Here is a 16,385-nt window from a genome sequence, read left to right as displayed (position 1 = left end):
CCGTGCCGGGGGTCGCGTGCCGGCACTTGGCCGGCGCACGCAAGCTACGCCTATCCAGAGGCAGGCATAAATAAAAAAAATAAAGGTGGGGGGGATTTAGGTAGGGCTGGGGGAAGGGTTAAATAGGGGAAGGGAGGGGAAGGTGGGGGGCAGAAAGAAAGTTCCCTCCGAGGCCGCTCCGATTTCGGAGCGGCCTCGGAGGGAACGGGGAAAGCCATCGGGGCTCCCCTAGGGCTCGGTGCACCCCCTTGCGCGCGCTGACCCCGGATTTTATAACATGCACGTGGCTGCGCGCGCATGTTATAAAATCAGGCATAGATTTGTGCGTGCCGGGTTGCGTGCACTAATCTACGCCCGCGTGTACATACAAAAATATGGCCTAATATGAGAAGGAAAATAGAATGGTGTTTCAAAGAACATTGCACACAAATTTGTACTTTAGCTTGCACACCAGATCTGGTTTATGATCACTGCCCATAAATATTAGAGGAAACATTGATCTCAACCTTGCAATATGAACTGTAAGTTAGAAGCGTTTCAGTCCAGATTCTTGTAAAAAGTGTTGGCTGTTCAGATATTATGCAGCTATGATTTGTCAAACTAACCTATATAAAATATAATTTTGTGTTTTGTGTTGCAGTGTACGAAAGCATATTTTCAAAGAGAGAGTTCTGGAATGAGATGGATAAAAATGAACTCTCTGGGTTTTTCAGGGACTGCGACCATTTTCCATCTAGAAAACAAATAGAAGATGCTTTTGGTCTCATTAATCACAGTAAGCACCTTTTTGTATTACAATAGTAACTGTGACTGGGTTCCAAGACGAAGCTCTCTCTCCAAAAGCTAAGAATTGCTTTACTTGCTTAGTTTCATATTTTTCTTAATCTTTGCCTTTGAAATACAATTTCTTAATCTGTGCATGCTTGTTTAAATATTGGTGCTAGTATTGTTTTCCTAAACTCTGCCTGATTTTGAATTTGAATTTCTTAATCTATGCATACTTGTGGAACATTGTTAAAACTGTTGGCTGCTCTCCCTTTTAAGCTGCTTTTTGAGTGCTTTAGAAAATAACTTTTGCTCTTCTCCCAGTTTATTTTAAAAAAGTACATTAGGAAAACTAAAGCTACTTTGCTATAGAATCTGCTGTAGGAGTGAACTAAGGTTTTGGGTTTTTTTTTGTTTACCTATCTGGCCACTGTTAATGAAGTAAAGGGGGGGGGGGGGGAGCCTCTCTCCATGGGGAGAGGAAATGGTTCAAACTGGTTAAACAGGCTTGGGTAATACATTTGGTGACTATTTAAGCAGCAGTTAAGAAATGTATTTTTGAATTTAAAGTGTCCTGACTCTTACAAGCACTCTTACCACCTAGACAGGATTTTAGACAATGCTGGGGAGGAGCCGGCTGTCGTGGTACATGTGGGCACCACGACATAGGAAAATGTGGGAGGGAGATTCTGGAAGCCAAATTTAGGCTCTTAGGTAGAAAGCTTAAATCCAGAACCTCCAGGGTAGCATTCTCTGAAATTCTCCCTGTTCCACGCGCAGGTCCCCAGAGGCAGGCAGAGCTCTGAAGTCTCAATGCGTGGATGAGACGATGGTGCAAGGAAGAGGGATTCAGTTTTGTTAGGAACTGGGGAACCTTTTGGGGAAGGGGGAGTCTCTTCCGAATGGATGGGCTCCATCTTAACCAGGGTGGAACCAGAATGCTGGCGCTAACCTTTAAAAAGGAGATAGAGCAGCTTTTAAACTAGAACAAAGGGTAAAGCCTACAGTCGCTCAGCAGCACATGGTTTAGAGAGAGGTATCTTCAAAGGATATTAATGATGCATTAGAATTAGGGCATCCTGACAGTGAGGTTCCAATAATAAGAAAAGTAGTCCAAGTACCTGTAACTAAAAACTCACCTGAGCTAAAAAAATTTCTAATATCCCTATCAATTAAAAAGCAGAATGAAAATACAAACAAAAAACAAACTTTGATGAAATGTTTCTATGCTAATGCCAGAAGTCTAAGAAGTAAGATGGGAGAATTAGAATGTATAGCAGTGAATGATGACATAGGGCCTCATTTTCTAAGCGGCTCGCACACGATAAGGGACCTTTCGCACGTGAAAAGTCCCTTTATCACGTGCGATACCAGGATGGGGGCCGAGTCGGCCTCGGAAGAGGAGGAGTCGGGGCGTCACTGGAGCCGACTCTGTGCCGACGCCATGGACAGCGAAAAGGTAAGGCCCTTTTCGCGTCCTATTTCGCTTCCAATAGCTACACCTCCTATGTTGGCGCTATTGGGTGCGAAACCGGCAGCGATCGCACCGCGACGGTGCGATCGCTGCCGGCTAGCGCAGGCCCACCCCCCGTTTCGGCCCCCCGCCCCTCATTTCCTAAAGTATCACAGGCCTGCGATACTTTAGAAAATGAGGCCCATAGACTTAATTGGATCTCAGATACATGGTCGAAGGAGGACAACCAATGGGACAGTGCTATACCGGGGTGCAAATTATATCGCAATGACAGAGAGGAGCACCCGGGAGGCGGTGTAGCGCTTTATGTCCGGGATAGAGTCCAACAGGATAAACATCCTTCCATGTGTGTCAGGGAAGACTATAGTGGTAGGAGTATACTATCGTCCACTTGGTCAAGATGGTGAAACTGAGAGTGAAATGCTAAGAGAAATTAGGGAAGCTAACTAAATTGGTAGTGCGGTAATAATGGGAGATTTCAATTACCCCAATATTGACTGGGTAAATATATCATCGGTACATGCTAGAGATATAAAGTTCCTGGATGGAATAAATGACATTTTTATGGAGAAATTGGTTCAGGAACCAAGAAGAGATGGAGCAATTTTAGATCTAATTCTCAGTGGAGCACAGGATTTGGTGAGAGAGGTAACGGTGGTGGGGCCGCTTGGCAATAGTGATCATAATATGATCAAATATGAATTAATGACTGGAAGGGGGACAGTAAGCAAATCCATGGCTCTCGTGCTAAACTTTCAAAAGGGAAACTTTGATAAAATGAGAAAAATTGTTAGAAAAAAATTGAAAGGAACAGCTACAAAGGTAAAAAGTATGCAAGAGGCATGGTCATTGTTAAATAATACCATCCTAGAAGCACAGCCCAGATGTATTCCACACATTAAAAAGGTGGAAAGAAGGCAAAACGATTACCAGCATGGTTAAAAGGGGAGGTGAAAGAAGCTATTTTAGCCAAAAGATCTTCATTCAAAAATTGGAAGAAGGATCCAACAGAAGAAAATAGGATAATGCATAAACGTTGGCAAGTTAAATGTAAATCACCTGGACTGGATGGTATACATCCCAGAGTTCTGAAGGAACTGAAAAATGAAATTTCAGACCTATTAGTAAAAATGTATAACCTATCATTAAAATCATCCATTTTACCTGAAGACTGGAGGATAGCTAATATAACCCTAATATTTGAAAAGGGATCCAGGGGCAATCTGGGAAACTACAGACCGGTTAGCCTGACTTCAGTGCCAAGAAAAATAGTGGAAAGAGTTCTAAATATCAAAATCACAGAACATATAGAAAGACATGGTTTAATGGAACAAAGTCAGCATGGCTTTACACTAGGCAAGTCTTGTCTCACAAATCAGCTTATCTTTTTTGAAGGAGTTAATAAACATGTGGATACAGGTGAATCGGTAGATGTAGTGTACTTGGATTTTCAGAAGGCATTTGACAAAATTCCTCATGAGAGGCTTCTAGGAAAAGTAAAAAGTCATGGGATAGGTGACTATGCACTTTCATGGATTACAAACTGTCTTGAAGACAGGAAACAGAGAGTAGGATTAAATGGACAATTTTCTCAGTGGAAGGGAGTGGGCAGTGGAGTGCCTCAGGGATCTGTATTGGGACCCTTACTTTTCAATATATTTATAAATGATCTGGAAAGAAATACGACTGTTATGGTTTTGAGGTGTTGTAGTGAATTTTTGGGTACTGTGTGAAGACCATTCCCACGGAAAGGAGCCCCATGAGGATCCACAGTACTAGGCTAGACTCTAGACACACAAACACAGAGATTTGTATTTTATTATACAGCAGAATGATAACACCAGAGGTGGCAGTAGTGAGGTGATCCAGAGTTAGCAGTCCAGGGGCCCTCGGCAGAGGAGACCTGTCTCGCAGTGATAGTATAGGGAGTGCAGGATGCAGGTTTCCAGTGCTGATCTGTAGATGAGACAGACTGACAATGTTAGATTGCTCACTAAGTTGGTAGCTGTATAGATGGAGATCCCAGCAGGTAGAGGTAGTTGAATACAGGCACTGAGGCAGGGAGAGCAGGCCCTCGAGGAACAAGTACCTGATCCATGATAGGCACCTGAAAGAAAGCAAAGGCCCCCGAGGAGCAGGTATCCAGGTTAGAGAATACCCCGAAGGGCAGAGAGAGCTTCCAGCGGCAGCAGGGAAGTGGCAGAGTAGCTTAGATCGGACGAGTCCAATCCTTGCTAACTCAAATTGTTAGCAAACGAAGGGCAGGCTGAATACCCGGATGGCGTGACATCACTCGAGGGGGCCGTCCCCGAGGTTCCCGTCATGACTTGGATAAAGACGTGGGTGGTGTGCGCGCGCGCATCCTAGGAGGCCCTCAGGAGAAACATGGCGGATTGCCTTGCCATTGCTGTTCTGGGGACGCAGGAGAGAGCGGCATGCAGTTACAGCGGTAGCCATCTTCCCAAGGCTAGCGGGAAGAGCAGAGAGAAAGGTGAGGCACAGAGTTCGAAGCCGTCTGAGACTCACGGACGCAACAACGCCGAGTGAGGTAATCAAATTTGCAGATGATACAAAATTGTTCACAGTAGTTAAATCACAAGCAGATTGTGATAAATTGCAGGAAGAACTTGTGAGACTGGAAAATTGGGCATCGAAATGGCAGATGAAATTTAATGTGGATAAGTGCAAGGTGATGCATATAGGGAAAAATAACACATGCTATAGTTACACAATGTTAGGTTCCATATTAGGTGCTACCACCCAAGAAAGAGATCTAGGTGTCATAGTGGATAACACATTGAAATCATCGGTTCAGTGTGCTGCGGCAGTCAAGAAAGCAAACAGAATGTTGGAAATTATTAGAAAGGGAATGGTGAATAAAACAGAAAATGTCATAATGCCTCTGTATCGTTCCATGGTGAGACCGCACCTTGAATACTGTGTACAATTCTGGTCGCCGCATCTGAAAAAAGATATAGTTGCAATGGAGAAGGTACAGAGAAGGGCGTCCAAATGATAAGGGGAATGGAACAGCTCCTCTATGAGGAAAGACTAAAGAGGTTAAGACTTTTCAGCTTGGAGAAGAGACTGCTGAGGGGGGATAAGATAGAGGTATTTAAAATCATGAGAGGTCTAGAACGGGTTAATGTGAATCAGTTATTTACTCTTTCAGATAATAGAAAGACTAGGGGGCACTCCATGAAGCTAGCATGTTGCACATTTAAAACTAATCGGAGAAAGTTCTTTTTCACTCAATGCACGATTATACTCTGGAATTTGTTGCCAGAGGATGTGGTTAGTGCAGTTAGTTAAGCTGTGTTTAAAAAAGAATTGGATAAGTTCTTGGAGGAGAAGTCCATTACCTGCTATTAATTAAGTTGACTTAGAAAATAGCCACGGCTATTATCAGCAACAGTAACATGGAATAGACTTAGTTTTTGGATAGATGCCAATTTCTTATGGCCTGGATTGGCCACTGTTGGAAACAGGATGCTGGACTTGATGGACCCTTGATCTGACCCAGTATGGCATGTTCTTATGTTCCCTACCCAATTTCCCGCCCACCTCTGATCTTTTTTTTTCTTATATCATCTTAGGGCATATGAAAAGTTTTTTTAAAACTGAGTGGTAAACAAGGTATTTAGAAACTCTGTATCACAATACAGGTGTTCTGTAGTAAAACAAAATGTACAAATGATTGCTATTCTGTGTAATATTTGTGGTACCTTGGTCTTAAGGCAGTCCATCTGGAAGTTCAAGACTTGTCCCATTTTTCTTTGGCTATCTGCAATAAAACGGCATTGACTCAATTGAAAAAGGAATTGACTATGTTTAAAAAAAAACCTCCACAACTATGCAGCATCCAGAATATCTATCTCCACTCCCTCAAGGGATTGGGAAACCCACAAATACAGTACAGTGAGCTCTGAATGGGTAAGACCTGTGACAAAGAGATACCCTCCCTCCCAAATGATCCCCATACAAAACATCTTTTCTGCACTAGACAATAAAAATGCTCCAAAAATGAAAACTGACGTGGTATTCAAAAAGAGAGATACTCAAGGCACACTGAAACCGCATAATGCTGAAACAATATTGAAACTGAATGCCCCCTCTTCTGGGAGATAATTTTAGCAAAGTCCAACAGAAACTACAGAATGCTACTAAACACCCTAACAGAAAATTCCTGCTGGGAAACTCTTTCTTCAGAAGCACTAACTTGGGAACTGAGTTTGAGGGACATTCAAAAATAAAATACCTTCTGGGATCCACACTTGACAGAAATACCATAAAAAAAAGTAAAAAATATGAAACTGATATTATCATCCATCTGGGGACCAATGACTTCACTAGAAACAGTGTCCAAGATGTAAAGAGAGATTTCCAGAATCTGGGGAAGCAGCTTGGGTACATGGCACAGACTATTGCCTTTTCAGAAGTGTTACCTGTTCACTGAAAGGGAAGGAAAAGTTTAGGTCATATTTATTTATTTATTTATTTATTTATTTATTTAAGGTTTCTCTATACCGACCTTCGTTGTTGGACATCAGATCGGTTTACAGGCAACATGGGGTCAGCAACAGTGCTTTACAGTGTAACCAATATAACAATTTTACAGAGTAACTATAATGACATTTTAACATTTTACAGGCAACATGGAGCTGGCAACAGTGCTTTACAGTGTAACCTATCTTACAATTTTTTACAGCATAACTATAATGACATTTAACAGTTTACCAGGATTAGTTTAGTAGAGCTAGCTAAGCAGATTATATTTATTTACGTGCAGAGTACCAGTTAGTGTATTTATCAATAGGCTTTGCATTGTAATGACATGTAAATATACCTGATTCAATCTAAAATTAGATATCTATTTAATCTGAACTAATACAATTGTGTGTAAGAGCTGGAGTATTTTTAATAGATTAACCTATGGGAGGTGAAGCTTAGTATTTTCCTTGAATGGGAGCTACTTTGTGGTGAGTTGGTAGGGTATGTGCTGTGGGCGTGCTTACATGTGATGGCAGGGAGTAGGGTGGTATATGATGTGTTGTTGTAGGCTGTAGAGTAGAATTCTTGAGATTATGAGTATGCTTGTGTGAAGAGCCAGGTTTTTAGTTTTTTTTTAAATTTTTGTAGGCAGGGTTCTTGATGAATGTCAGTGGGCATGGAGTTCCAGAGTGCGGGGCCGGCAATGGATAGGGCGCGTTCCCTGGTGGTATTGTAGTGAGTGAGTCTGGGTATGGGAATGTTTAAGGTTGCTCGATAGTGGGATCGAGTAGGTCTGTTTGTCTTGCGGAAGGAGAAGGTGCTGTGTGACCACTTCATATCTGGGTTGTGTAAGGATTTGTGTATTATAGTGAGGGTTTTGTAATGTATGCGCTGTTTGATAGGTAACCAATGTAGTTCTTTGAGGATTGGGGTTATGTGTTCGTTCCTGCGCGTGTTGGTGAGGATGCGTGCAACTGCGTTCTGCAGCAGTTGGAGGGGTGAGATGGTGTTTTTTGGAAGGACAAGAAGTAGTGAGTTGCAGTAGTCAATTTTTGTGAAAATTGTGGACTGGAGTATTGTCCGGAGATCGTTAAAATGTAAGAGTGGTTTCAGGTTTTTTTTTAGTGTTTGCAGCTTGAAGTAGCATTCCCTGAGGGAGTTCTTAATTAATTTTTTGTGATTGAGTTGATCGTCTATGATGACTCCTGGATTTCTTGCATGTTGAGATGTAGTGATTGAGTTTTGAGGATGTTGAGGTGTAAGAATTGCGTTAGGGGGAGTGTTGCCTTGGTTAGGGATGAGTTGGTTGAGTGGATAAGTTTTCCATTGAGTGGATGAGGTTTCCGTTTTTGCAGTATTGAGTGCCAGGTTGAGACTGGAGAGGAAGTTACTGATGGCTGCAAGTGAGGTTTCCCATATTTTAATGGCTTTAGGTAGTGAGTCTGTGATTGGGATGATGATTTGTACATCGTCTGCGTATATGTAGTGTTTGAGGCCAAGATTTGAAAGAAAATTGCAGAGGGGCAGGAGGTAAATATTGAATAGGGTTGAGGAGAGTGAGGAGCCTTGGGGGACTCCTTGTAGTAGATTGAATGCTTTGGATTCTTGGTTGCCTATTCTTACTTTGTTTTGTCTGTTTTTTAAGTAAGAGGTGAACCAGCGGAGGGGGGTTCCTGTGATACAAATTTTGGTTAGCCGATCAAGAAGCACATTGTGATTTATGGTGTCGAAGGCTGCTGAAATGTCTAGAAGTGCAAGTAAGAACGAGTGGCCTTTATCTAGTCCTTTGAGTAGGTGGTCGGTTAGTGATAATAGGAGGGATTCAGTGTTGAAGAATTTACAGAAACCGTATTGTGAGTTAGATAGGATATTATTGTTTTCTAGGTATTCTGTAAGCTGAATGTTAACTATTTTTTCCATAACGTTTGATATGAATGGTAGATTTGATATGAACAGTAGATATAGACAACTTCAGTATTTGACTCATATCCTGGTATAAAGAAGAAGGATTTAGATATAATGGTGGTTGGAGCAGTGTATGGAATAATTAAAGTCTATACAAAGATGGTCTGCATTTTTCTGTGGCAGGTAAAAGAATCCTAAGTGAGAAACTCAGAACATATGTCATCAGGCATTTAAACTAAAGGACAGGGTGGTGGAAGGAAGTCAAGGGAATTGAAATGTCACCCCCAACATATATAAATATAGGAAGTGGTTAGAGATACAAACAAAATTAGTCCACTTTTAGGCAAAAGCATAGAAAAGGCACCTGGGAAGAGTAGCAGGCTGAAGGAAAAATGCTGGAAGCCATGTGCACAGTAGGGATGTGCAGAGCAAAATTTTATGTTCATATTTCTTATGTCCGAAAGGGGGTCCCACTTGCGGCCAATATGGACATAAAAAAAATCTAATGAGTTGGGTATATGTACATATGTCGCCCATTAAAGTCAATGGGGGAAGGATTTCCAGCCTATTTTTGGCTGCAGAATTGTGGTTTTCTTATCAATTGGCCCAGGAGAGAGTTCCCTTTCCTTTGTGCAGGGAAGTACTCCCTGGAAAGGGTCCACCCCTAGAGTTGTGTGTACCCGGTGTTTACATTGGCGTCCAGTGAATATCGTTGGCGTCTAGTGAATTCCGTTGGCGTCTAGTGAATTCAGACGGTACTTACGCACTTCAGCAGATGACAAAGGAATTGGAGGATCTCTCAGAAATAAGAATACGTGTGGGAACACAAGGTCTGGATGAACAGGCAGGCACAGCAATGGAGTTAAAACAGCAGTAGGAACACAAGGCCTGGATGAACAGGCACTTCCTTCGAGGACAGAGGTCAATCCCAGCTAGGGACACAAGGCCTGCATGAACAGGCACAGGAACTAGGTTAAAACACTGGTAGCTCGCCAGCATCTTTCTGATGCATGCTAGAATATTGGCAGCGGTGTGGGCATGGTCCGTCAGGTGGGTGTGCAGTAAAGCCCACCTCCACCCTCATGCTTGTTCAGGGAAGGACTCCCTGGAACGGGTCCACCCCTAGAGTTGTGTGTACCCGGTGTTTACATTGGCGTCCAGTGAATATCGTTGGCGTCTAGTGAATTCCGTTGGCGTCTAGTGAATTCAGACTGTACTTACGCACTTCAGCTGATGACAAACGAATTGGAGCCTAGGATCTCTCACAAATAAGAATACGTGTGGGAACACAAGGCCTGGATGAACAGGTACATCATTCGAGGACAGAGGTCAATTCCAGCTAGGGACACAAGGCCTGCATGAACAGGCACAGCAACCAGGTTAAAACACTTGTGGGAACACAAGGCCTGGATGAACAGGCACAGCCACTGAGTTAAAACACCTGTTGGAACACAAGGCCTGGATGAACAGGCACCGCCACTGAGTTAAAACACCTGTGGGAACACAAGGCCCGGAAGAATGGGCACAGCAACTGAGTTAAAACACCTGTGGGAACACAAGGCCTGGATGAACACGGATACTCGGATAGTAATTATGTGTTTTTTTAATGTATTTATATTCTTATTCGAAAACGTTTCTAGCACGTCATACTTGATTACACTCAGGTACTGTAGGTATTTCCCTATCCCCAGAGGAACACAAGGCCTGGATGAACAGGCACCGCCACTGAGTTAAAACACCTGTGGGAACACAAGGCCTGGATGAACAGGCAGGCACAGCAATGGAGTTAAAACACCAGTAGGAACATGGATGAACACTGATACTCGGATAGTACAATTTTTTTTTTATGGATTTATATTCTTTTTTTAAAAAGTTTATAGCACTTCATTTATTTTTATATTTATTTGTCATTTTTATATACTGACATTCTTGTATTCAATGCAAATCATACTTGCTTACACTCAGTTACTGTATGTATTTCCCTATCCCCAGAGGAACACAAGGCCTGCAGGAACGGGCACAGCAACGGAGTTAAAACACTTGTGGGAACACAAGGCCGGGATGAAGAGGCGCAGCAGTCGAGCACAGAGGTCGATCCCAGCTAGGGACACAAGGCCTGGATGAAGAGGCACATCATTCGAGGACAGAGTTCAATCACAGCTAGGGACACAAGCCGCGGAGGAAAAGACACTAACCAGGATCCTCCAAGCCCTCATTTTCTCCAAATTAGACTACTGCAACTCTACATTTCTTGGACTCCCTTCCTCATACACAAAACCACTCCAAATGGTTCAAAACGCAGCAGCCCGTCTACTAACAAACACTAGGAAAAGAGACCACATTTCCCCAGTCCTAAAAGACCTCCACTGGTTACCAATTCAGTTCAGAGTCATTTACAAATCCATCACCTTGATATACAAAATCTTTCACCAACACACCATAATCGACCTACAAATTCCTCTCCGTTTATACAAATGCACAAGACCGACCAGGGAAGCCTACAGAGGATGCCTCCTTGTTCCACCCTCCAAAACCACTTATCACAGCACCTTTAGAGATTGAGCCCTTTCCACAGCAGGTCCACCGTTATGGAACTCCATCCCCCCAGATCTCAGAAATGAACCTTGCCTCCTAACCTTTCGGAAAAGACTCAAGACATGGCTTTTCAGGCAAGCCTTCCCGAACTGCACCTAACACACACCATCAATAAATTCTCAGCTCAGAAGCTGTATATATTGGACGCCATATTTGTAATGTACTCTTGTATATTTTTATATTCTACACATGTATATAATTAACCTCCTCTATCCCTCTTTATTTCTTACACTCCCAGTTCATAGCCCCAGTTAATTGTAACTGCATCTCTTCACCACGTGTATTTATGTTATAGGTTGTTTTCTTTGCACCCCTGTTTTCTGTAAAGCGACATCATGTGAACGATTTCATGAATGCCGGTATAAAAAAACCTTAAATAAATAAAATAAATAAGTAAGTACCGCAAGGGAAAGTTGAAAACAACTTTGAAGAGGGAGTTCAAGAGGGCGTGAAATTGTAAAGAGGTAAATGGGTGGGGTCCGTGCAGTCCGCCCGCAGGATTCAACCCGGCGGGTTCGGTCGGACCGGGGTTTCGGCGGATCCCCCACCCCCACCCCTTTCGCGGGGGGTGGGGGAGGGGCGGGGAACGCCTCCCGGACGGCCCCGGGCCCCGCAGGGCGCATTTCCTCCGCGGCGGTGCGCCGCGACCGGCAACGGGTCGGCTGGGAAGGCCCAGGGGGGGCAGGTGGCCCGCTGCTCTGGCGGCGCGTGTTATAGCCCCCCCTCCCGGCGTTTCCTCCTTCCCCTTTGGCAACTGTTAACTTGTCTTAACCTCATTCACTACATCTATGCAGACGATGTTCAGATTCTTATTCCCATAACATAATCTATTAACAAACTTGGCTATTCTTACAAGCCTTCCCTGATCCTTCAAACTTTCACTAGATAAGTACAGCTACTCAGCTTTGAATATGGAACTTCGCCCCTCCAATATTCTCCTCATTTAGCTACCCTACTTATGCACTTCAGAAAATGACAAAGGAATTGGAAGATCTCTCAGAAATAATAATACGTGTGGGAACACAAGGTCTGGATGAACAGGCAGGCACAGCAATGGACTTAAAACACCAGTAGGAACACTAGGCCTGGATGAAGAGGCACATCATTCTAGGACAGAGGTCAATCCCACCTATGGACACAAGCCGCGGAGGAAAAGAAACTAACCAGGATTCCCTCCGTAACGGCGAGTGAAGAGGGAAGAGCCCAGCGCCGAATCCCCGCTCGTCCGGCGGGCGCGGGAAATGTGGCGTACGGAAGATCGCCTCTCTGGCGCCGCTCGGGGGCCCAAGTCCTTCTCATCAAGCCTCAGCCCGCGGACGGTGTTAGGCCGGTAGCGGCCCCCGGCGCGCCGGGACCGGGTTTTCTCGTAGTCTGTTTGTTTGGGAATGCAGGCCAAAGTGGGTGGTAAACTCCATCTAAGGGTAAATACCGGCTCCGGCGCGTGTTATTGCCCCCCCCCCCCCCCCCCGGCAGCAGCTTCGCCGTTTCCCCCGCCGTTTCCTCCTTCCCCTTTGCCAACTGTTAACTAGTCTTAACCTCATTCACTACATCTATGCAGACGATGTTCAGATTCTTATTCCCATAACAGAATCTATTAACAAAGCCATCGCACTTTGGAACAACAGCTTACAAGCCATCACTAATCTCCTCAACAGTCAAAGCATGAGATCTTATTAAGAAACTGACATTATCCTCAACAAATTCTTACTCCTAGCAAAACCTCTACCAAGTAAGTACACAGGGGTCTGTATTTTCATACCCCAGTGCTTGCTGTTTGAATACCGCTCTTGCCGTACCGACCCGCAGGGACCACCTAGGGACACAAGCTGTGGAGGAAAATAAACTAACCAGGATTCCCTCAGTAACGGTGAGTGAAGAGGGAAGAGCCCAGCGCCGAATCCCCGCCTGTCCGGCGGGCGCGGGAAATGTGGCATACGGAAGACCGGCTCCCCAGCGCCGCTCGGGGGCCCAAGTCCTTCTGATGGAGGATCAGCCGGCGGACGGTGTTAGGCCGGTAGTGGCCCCCCAATAAAACCACCAAAGACTGCTTCTATAAACTGCAAGTTTAAAAAAGGATAAGACCACTCTTCCACGCCAAACACTTCAGAACCATCCTCCAAGCCCTCATTTTCTACTACTGCAACTCTACATTACTTGGACTCCCTTCCTCATACACGAAACCACTCCAAATGGTTGAAAACGCAGCAGCCCGTCTACTAACAAACACTAGGAAAGGAGGCCACATTTCCCCAGTCCTAAAAGACCTCCACTGGTTACCAATTCAGTTCAGAGTCATTTACAAATCCATCACCTTGATATAAAAAATCATTCACCAACACACCATTATCGACCTACAAATTCCTCTCCGTTTATTCAAATGCACAAGACCGACCAGGGAAGCCTACAGCGGATGCAATGCCGGTATAAATAAATAAAATAAATAAATAAAATCAATAAGTACGTAAGGGAAAGTTGAAAATAACTTTCAAGAGCGAGTTCAAAAGGGCGGGAAACCGTTAAGAGGTAAACGGGTGGGGTGCGTGCAGTCCGCGGCCCCGGCCCCGTCCAGGAATAAAAAAAATAAAGTAAATCAATAAAATCAATAAGTACGTAAGGGAAAGTTGAAAACAACTTTCAAGAGCGAGTTCAAAAGGGCGGGAAACCGTTAAGAGGTAAACGGGTGGGGTGCGTGCAGTCCGCCTGGAGGATTCAAACCGGCGGCGGGTTCGGTGGGACCGGGGGTGGTTTCGGCGCATCCCCCACCCCTTTCGCGGGGGGGCGGGGAACGCCTCCCGGACGGCCCCGGCCCCGTCCAGGAATAAAAAAATAAAGTAAATATATAAAATCAATAAGTACGTAAGGGAAAGTTGAAAACAACTTTCAAGAGCGAGTTCAAAAGGGCGGGAAACCGTTAAGAGTTAAACGGGTGGGGTGCGTGCAGTCCGCCTGGAGGATTGAACCCGGCGGGTTCGGTGGGACCGGGGGTGGTTTCGGCGCATCCCCCACCCCTTTCGCGGGGGGGCGGGGAACGCCTCCCGGACGGCCCCGGCCCCGTCCAGGAATAAAAAAATAAAGTAAATATATAAAATCAATAAGTACGTAAGGGAAAGTTGAAAACAACTTTCAAGAGCGAGTTCAAAAGGGCGGGAAACCGTTAAGAGTTAAACGGGTGGGGTGCGTGCAGTCCACCTGGAGGATTGAACCCGGCGGGTTCGGTGGGACCGGGGGTGGTTTCGGCGCATCCCCCACCCCTTTCGCGGGGGGGCGGGGAACGCCTCCCGGACGGCCCCGGCCCCGTCTAGGAATAAAAAAAATAAAGTAAAGCAATAAAATCAATAAGTACGTAAGGGAAAGTTGAAAACAACTTTCAAGAGCGAGTTCAAAAGGGCGGGAAACCGTTAAGAGGTAAACGGGTGAGGTGCGTGCAGTCCGCCTGGAGGATTCAACCCGGCGGTGGGTTCGGTGGGACCGGGGGTGGTTTCGGCGCATCCCCCACCCCTTTCGCGGGGGGGCGGGGAACGCCTCCCGGACGGCCCCGGCCCCGTCCAGGAATAAAAAAATAAAGTAAATATATAAAATCAATAAGTACGTAAGGGAAAGTTGAAAACAACTTTCAAGAGCGAGTTCAAAAGGGCGGGAAACCGTTAAGAGTTAAACGGGTGGGGTGCGTGCAGTCCGCCTGGAGGATTGAACCCGGCGGGTTCGGTGGGACCGGGGGTGGTTTCGGCGCATCCCCCACCCCTTTCGCGGGGGGGCGGGGAACGCCTCCCGGACGGCCCCGGCCCCGTCCAGGAATAAAAAAAATAAAGTAAAGCAATAAAATCAATAAGTACGTAAGGGAAAGTTGAAAACAACTTTCAAGAGCGAGTTCAAAAGGGCGGGAAACCGTTAAGAGGTAAACGGGTGAGGTGCGTGCAGTCCGCCTGGAGGATTCAACCCGGCGGCGGGTTCGGTGGGACCGGGGGTGGTTTCGGCGCATCCCCCACCCCTTTCGCGGGGGGGCGGGGAACGCCTCCCGGACGGCCCCGGCCCCGTCCAGGAATAAAAAAATAAAGTAAATATATAAAATCAATAAGTACGTAAGGGAAAGTTGAAAACAACTTTCAAGAGCGAGTTCAAAAGGGCGGGAAACCGTTAAGAGTTAAACGGGTGGGGTGCGTGCAGTCCACCTGGAGGATTGAACCCGGCGGGTTCGGTGGGACCGGGGGTGGTTTCGGCGCATCCCCCACCCCTTTCGCGGGGGGGCGGGGAACGCCTCCCGGACGGCCCCGGCCCCGTCCAGGAATAAAAAAAATAAAGTAAAGCAATAAAATCAATAAGTACGTAAGGGAAAGTTGAAAACAACTTTCAAGAGCGAGTTCAAAAGGGCGGGAAACCGTTAAGAGGTAAACGGGTGGGGTGCGTGCAGTCCGCCTGGAGGATTCAACCCGGCGGCGGGTTCGGTGGGACCGGGGGGGGGTTTCGGCGCATCCCCCACCCCTTTCGCGGGGGGGGCGGGGAACGCCTCCCGGACGGCCGCAGGGCGCATTTCCTCCGCGGCGGAGCGCCGCAACCGGCTCCGTGTCGGCTGGGAAGGCCCAGGGGGGGCAGGTGGCCCGCCGCTCCGGCGGCGCGTGTTATAGCCCCCCCTGGCAGCAGCTTTGCCGTTTCCCCCGCCGTTTCCTCCTTCCCCTTTGCCAACTGTTTAGTCTTAACCTCATTCACTACATCTATGCAGACGATGTTCAGATTCTTATTCCCATAACAGAATCTATTAAGAAAGCCATCGCACTTTGGAACAACAGCTTACAAGCCGAAGCCACCACTAATCTCCTCAACAGTCTAAACCTGGTCCTCAATGCCTCTAAAACTAAACTCCTCTTCATTTCCTACAAGCAAGAAAACCTCCCATCTCAGATCCATCACAAACACCTTCTCACCCACAACCATGTGAGAGACCTGGGAGTAATTATAGACAACCGTCTTCACCTAAAGAATATGATCCAAACCACAACTGTAAGATATAATATTATATCTTAATGGGCCTCGACAAAGGAAACTCTTTCCTATTGATCTTGTTAGACCTTTCCGCAGCGTTCGACACGGTCAACCACGCCATCCTCCTAAACCAGCTTTCGTCCATAGGAATCAGCGGCACCGTCCGATCCTGGTTCAA

At 45.8% G+C, this 16,385-nt stretch overlaps 1 protein-coding gene across 1 annotated transcript in view; it reads left to right on the top strand.

Annotated features, from left to right (window-relative positions):
* The first annotated feature begins 647 nt into the window (after positions 1-647).
* LOC115093260 (IQ domain-containing protein M-like) overlaps positions 648-16,385 on the top strand; it is a 475,156-nt gene continuing 459,418 nt past the window's right edge. Inside the window, exon 1 of the mRNA XM_029604950.1 lies at positions 648-775. Coding sequence (XP_029460810.1) covers positions 682-775 — 94 coding nt within the window. The 5' untranslated portion in view covers positions 648-681. The remainder of the gene's footprint in view (positions 776-16,385) is intronic.

Source organism: Rhinatrema bivittatum, chromosome 1, assembly GCF_901001135.1.
Source record: "Rhinatrema bivittatum chromosome 1, aRhiBiv1.1, whole genome shotgun sequence".
Classification (NCBI taxonomy): domain Eukaryota; kingdom Metazoa; phylum Chordata; class Amphibia; order Gymnophiona; family Rhinatrematidae; genus Rhinatrema; species Rhinatrema bivittatum.
This window is presented reverse-complemented; position numbering and strand designations above follow the sequence as displayed.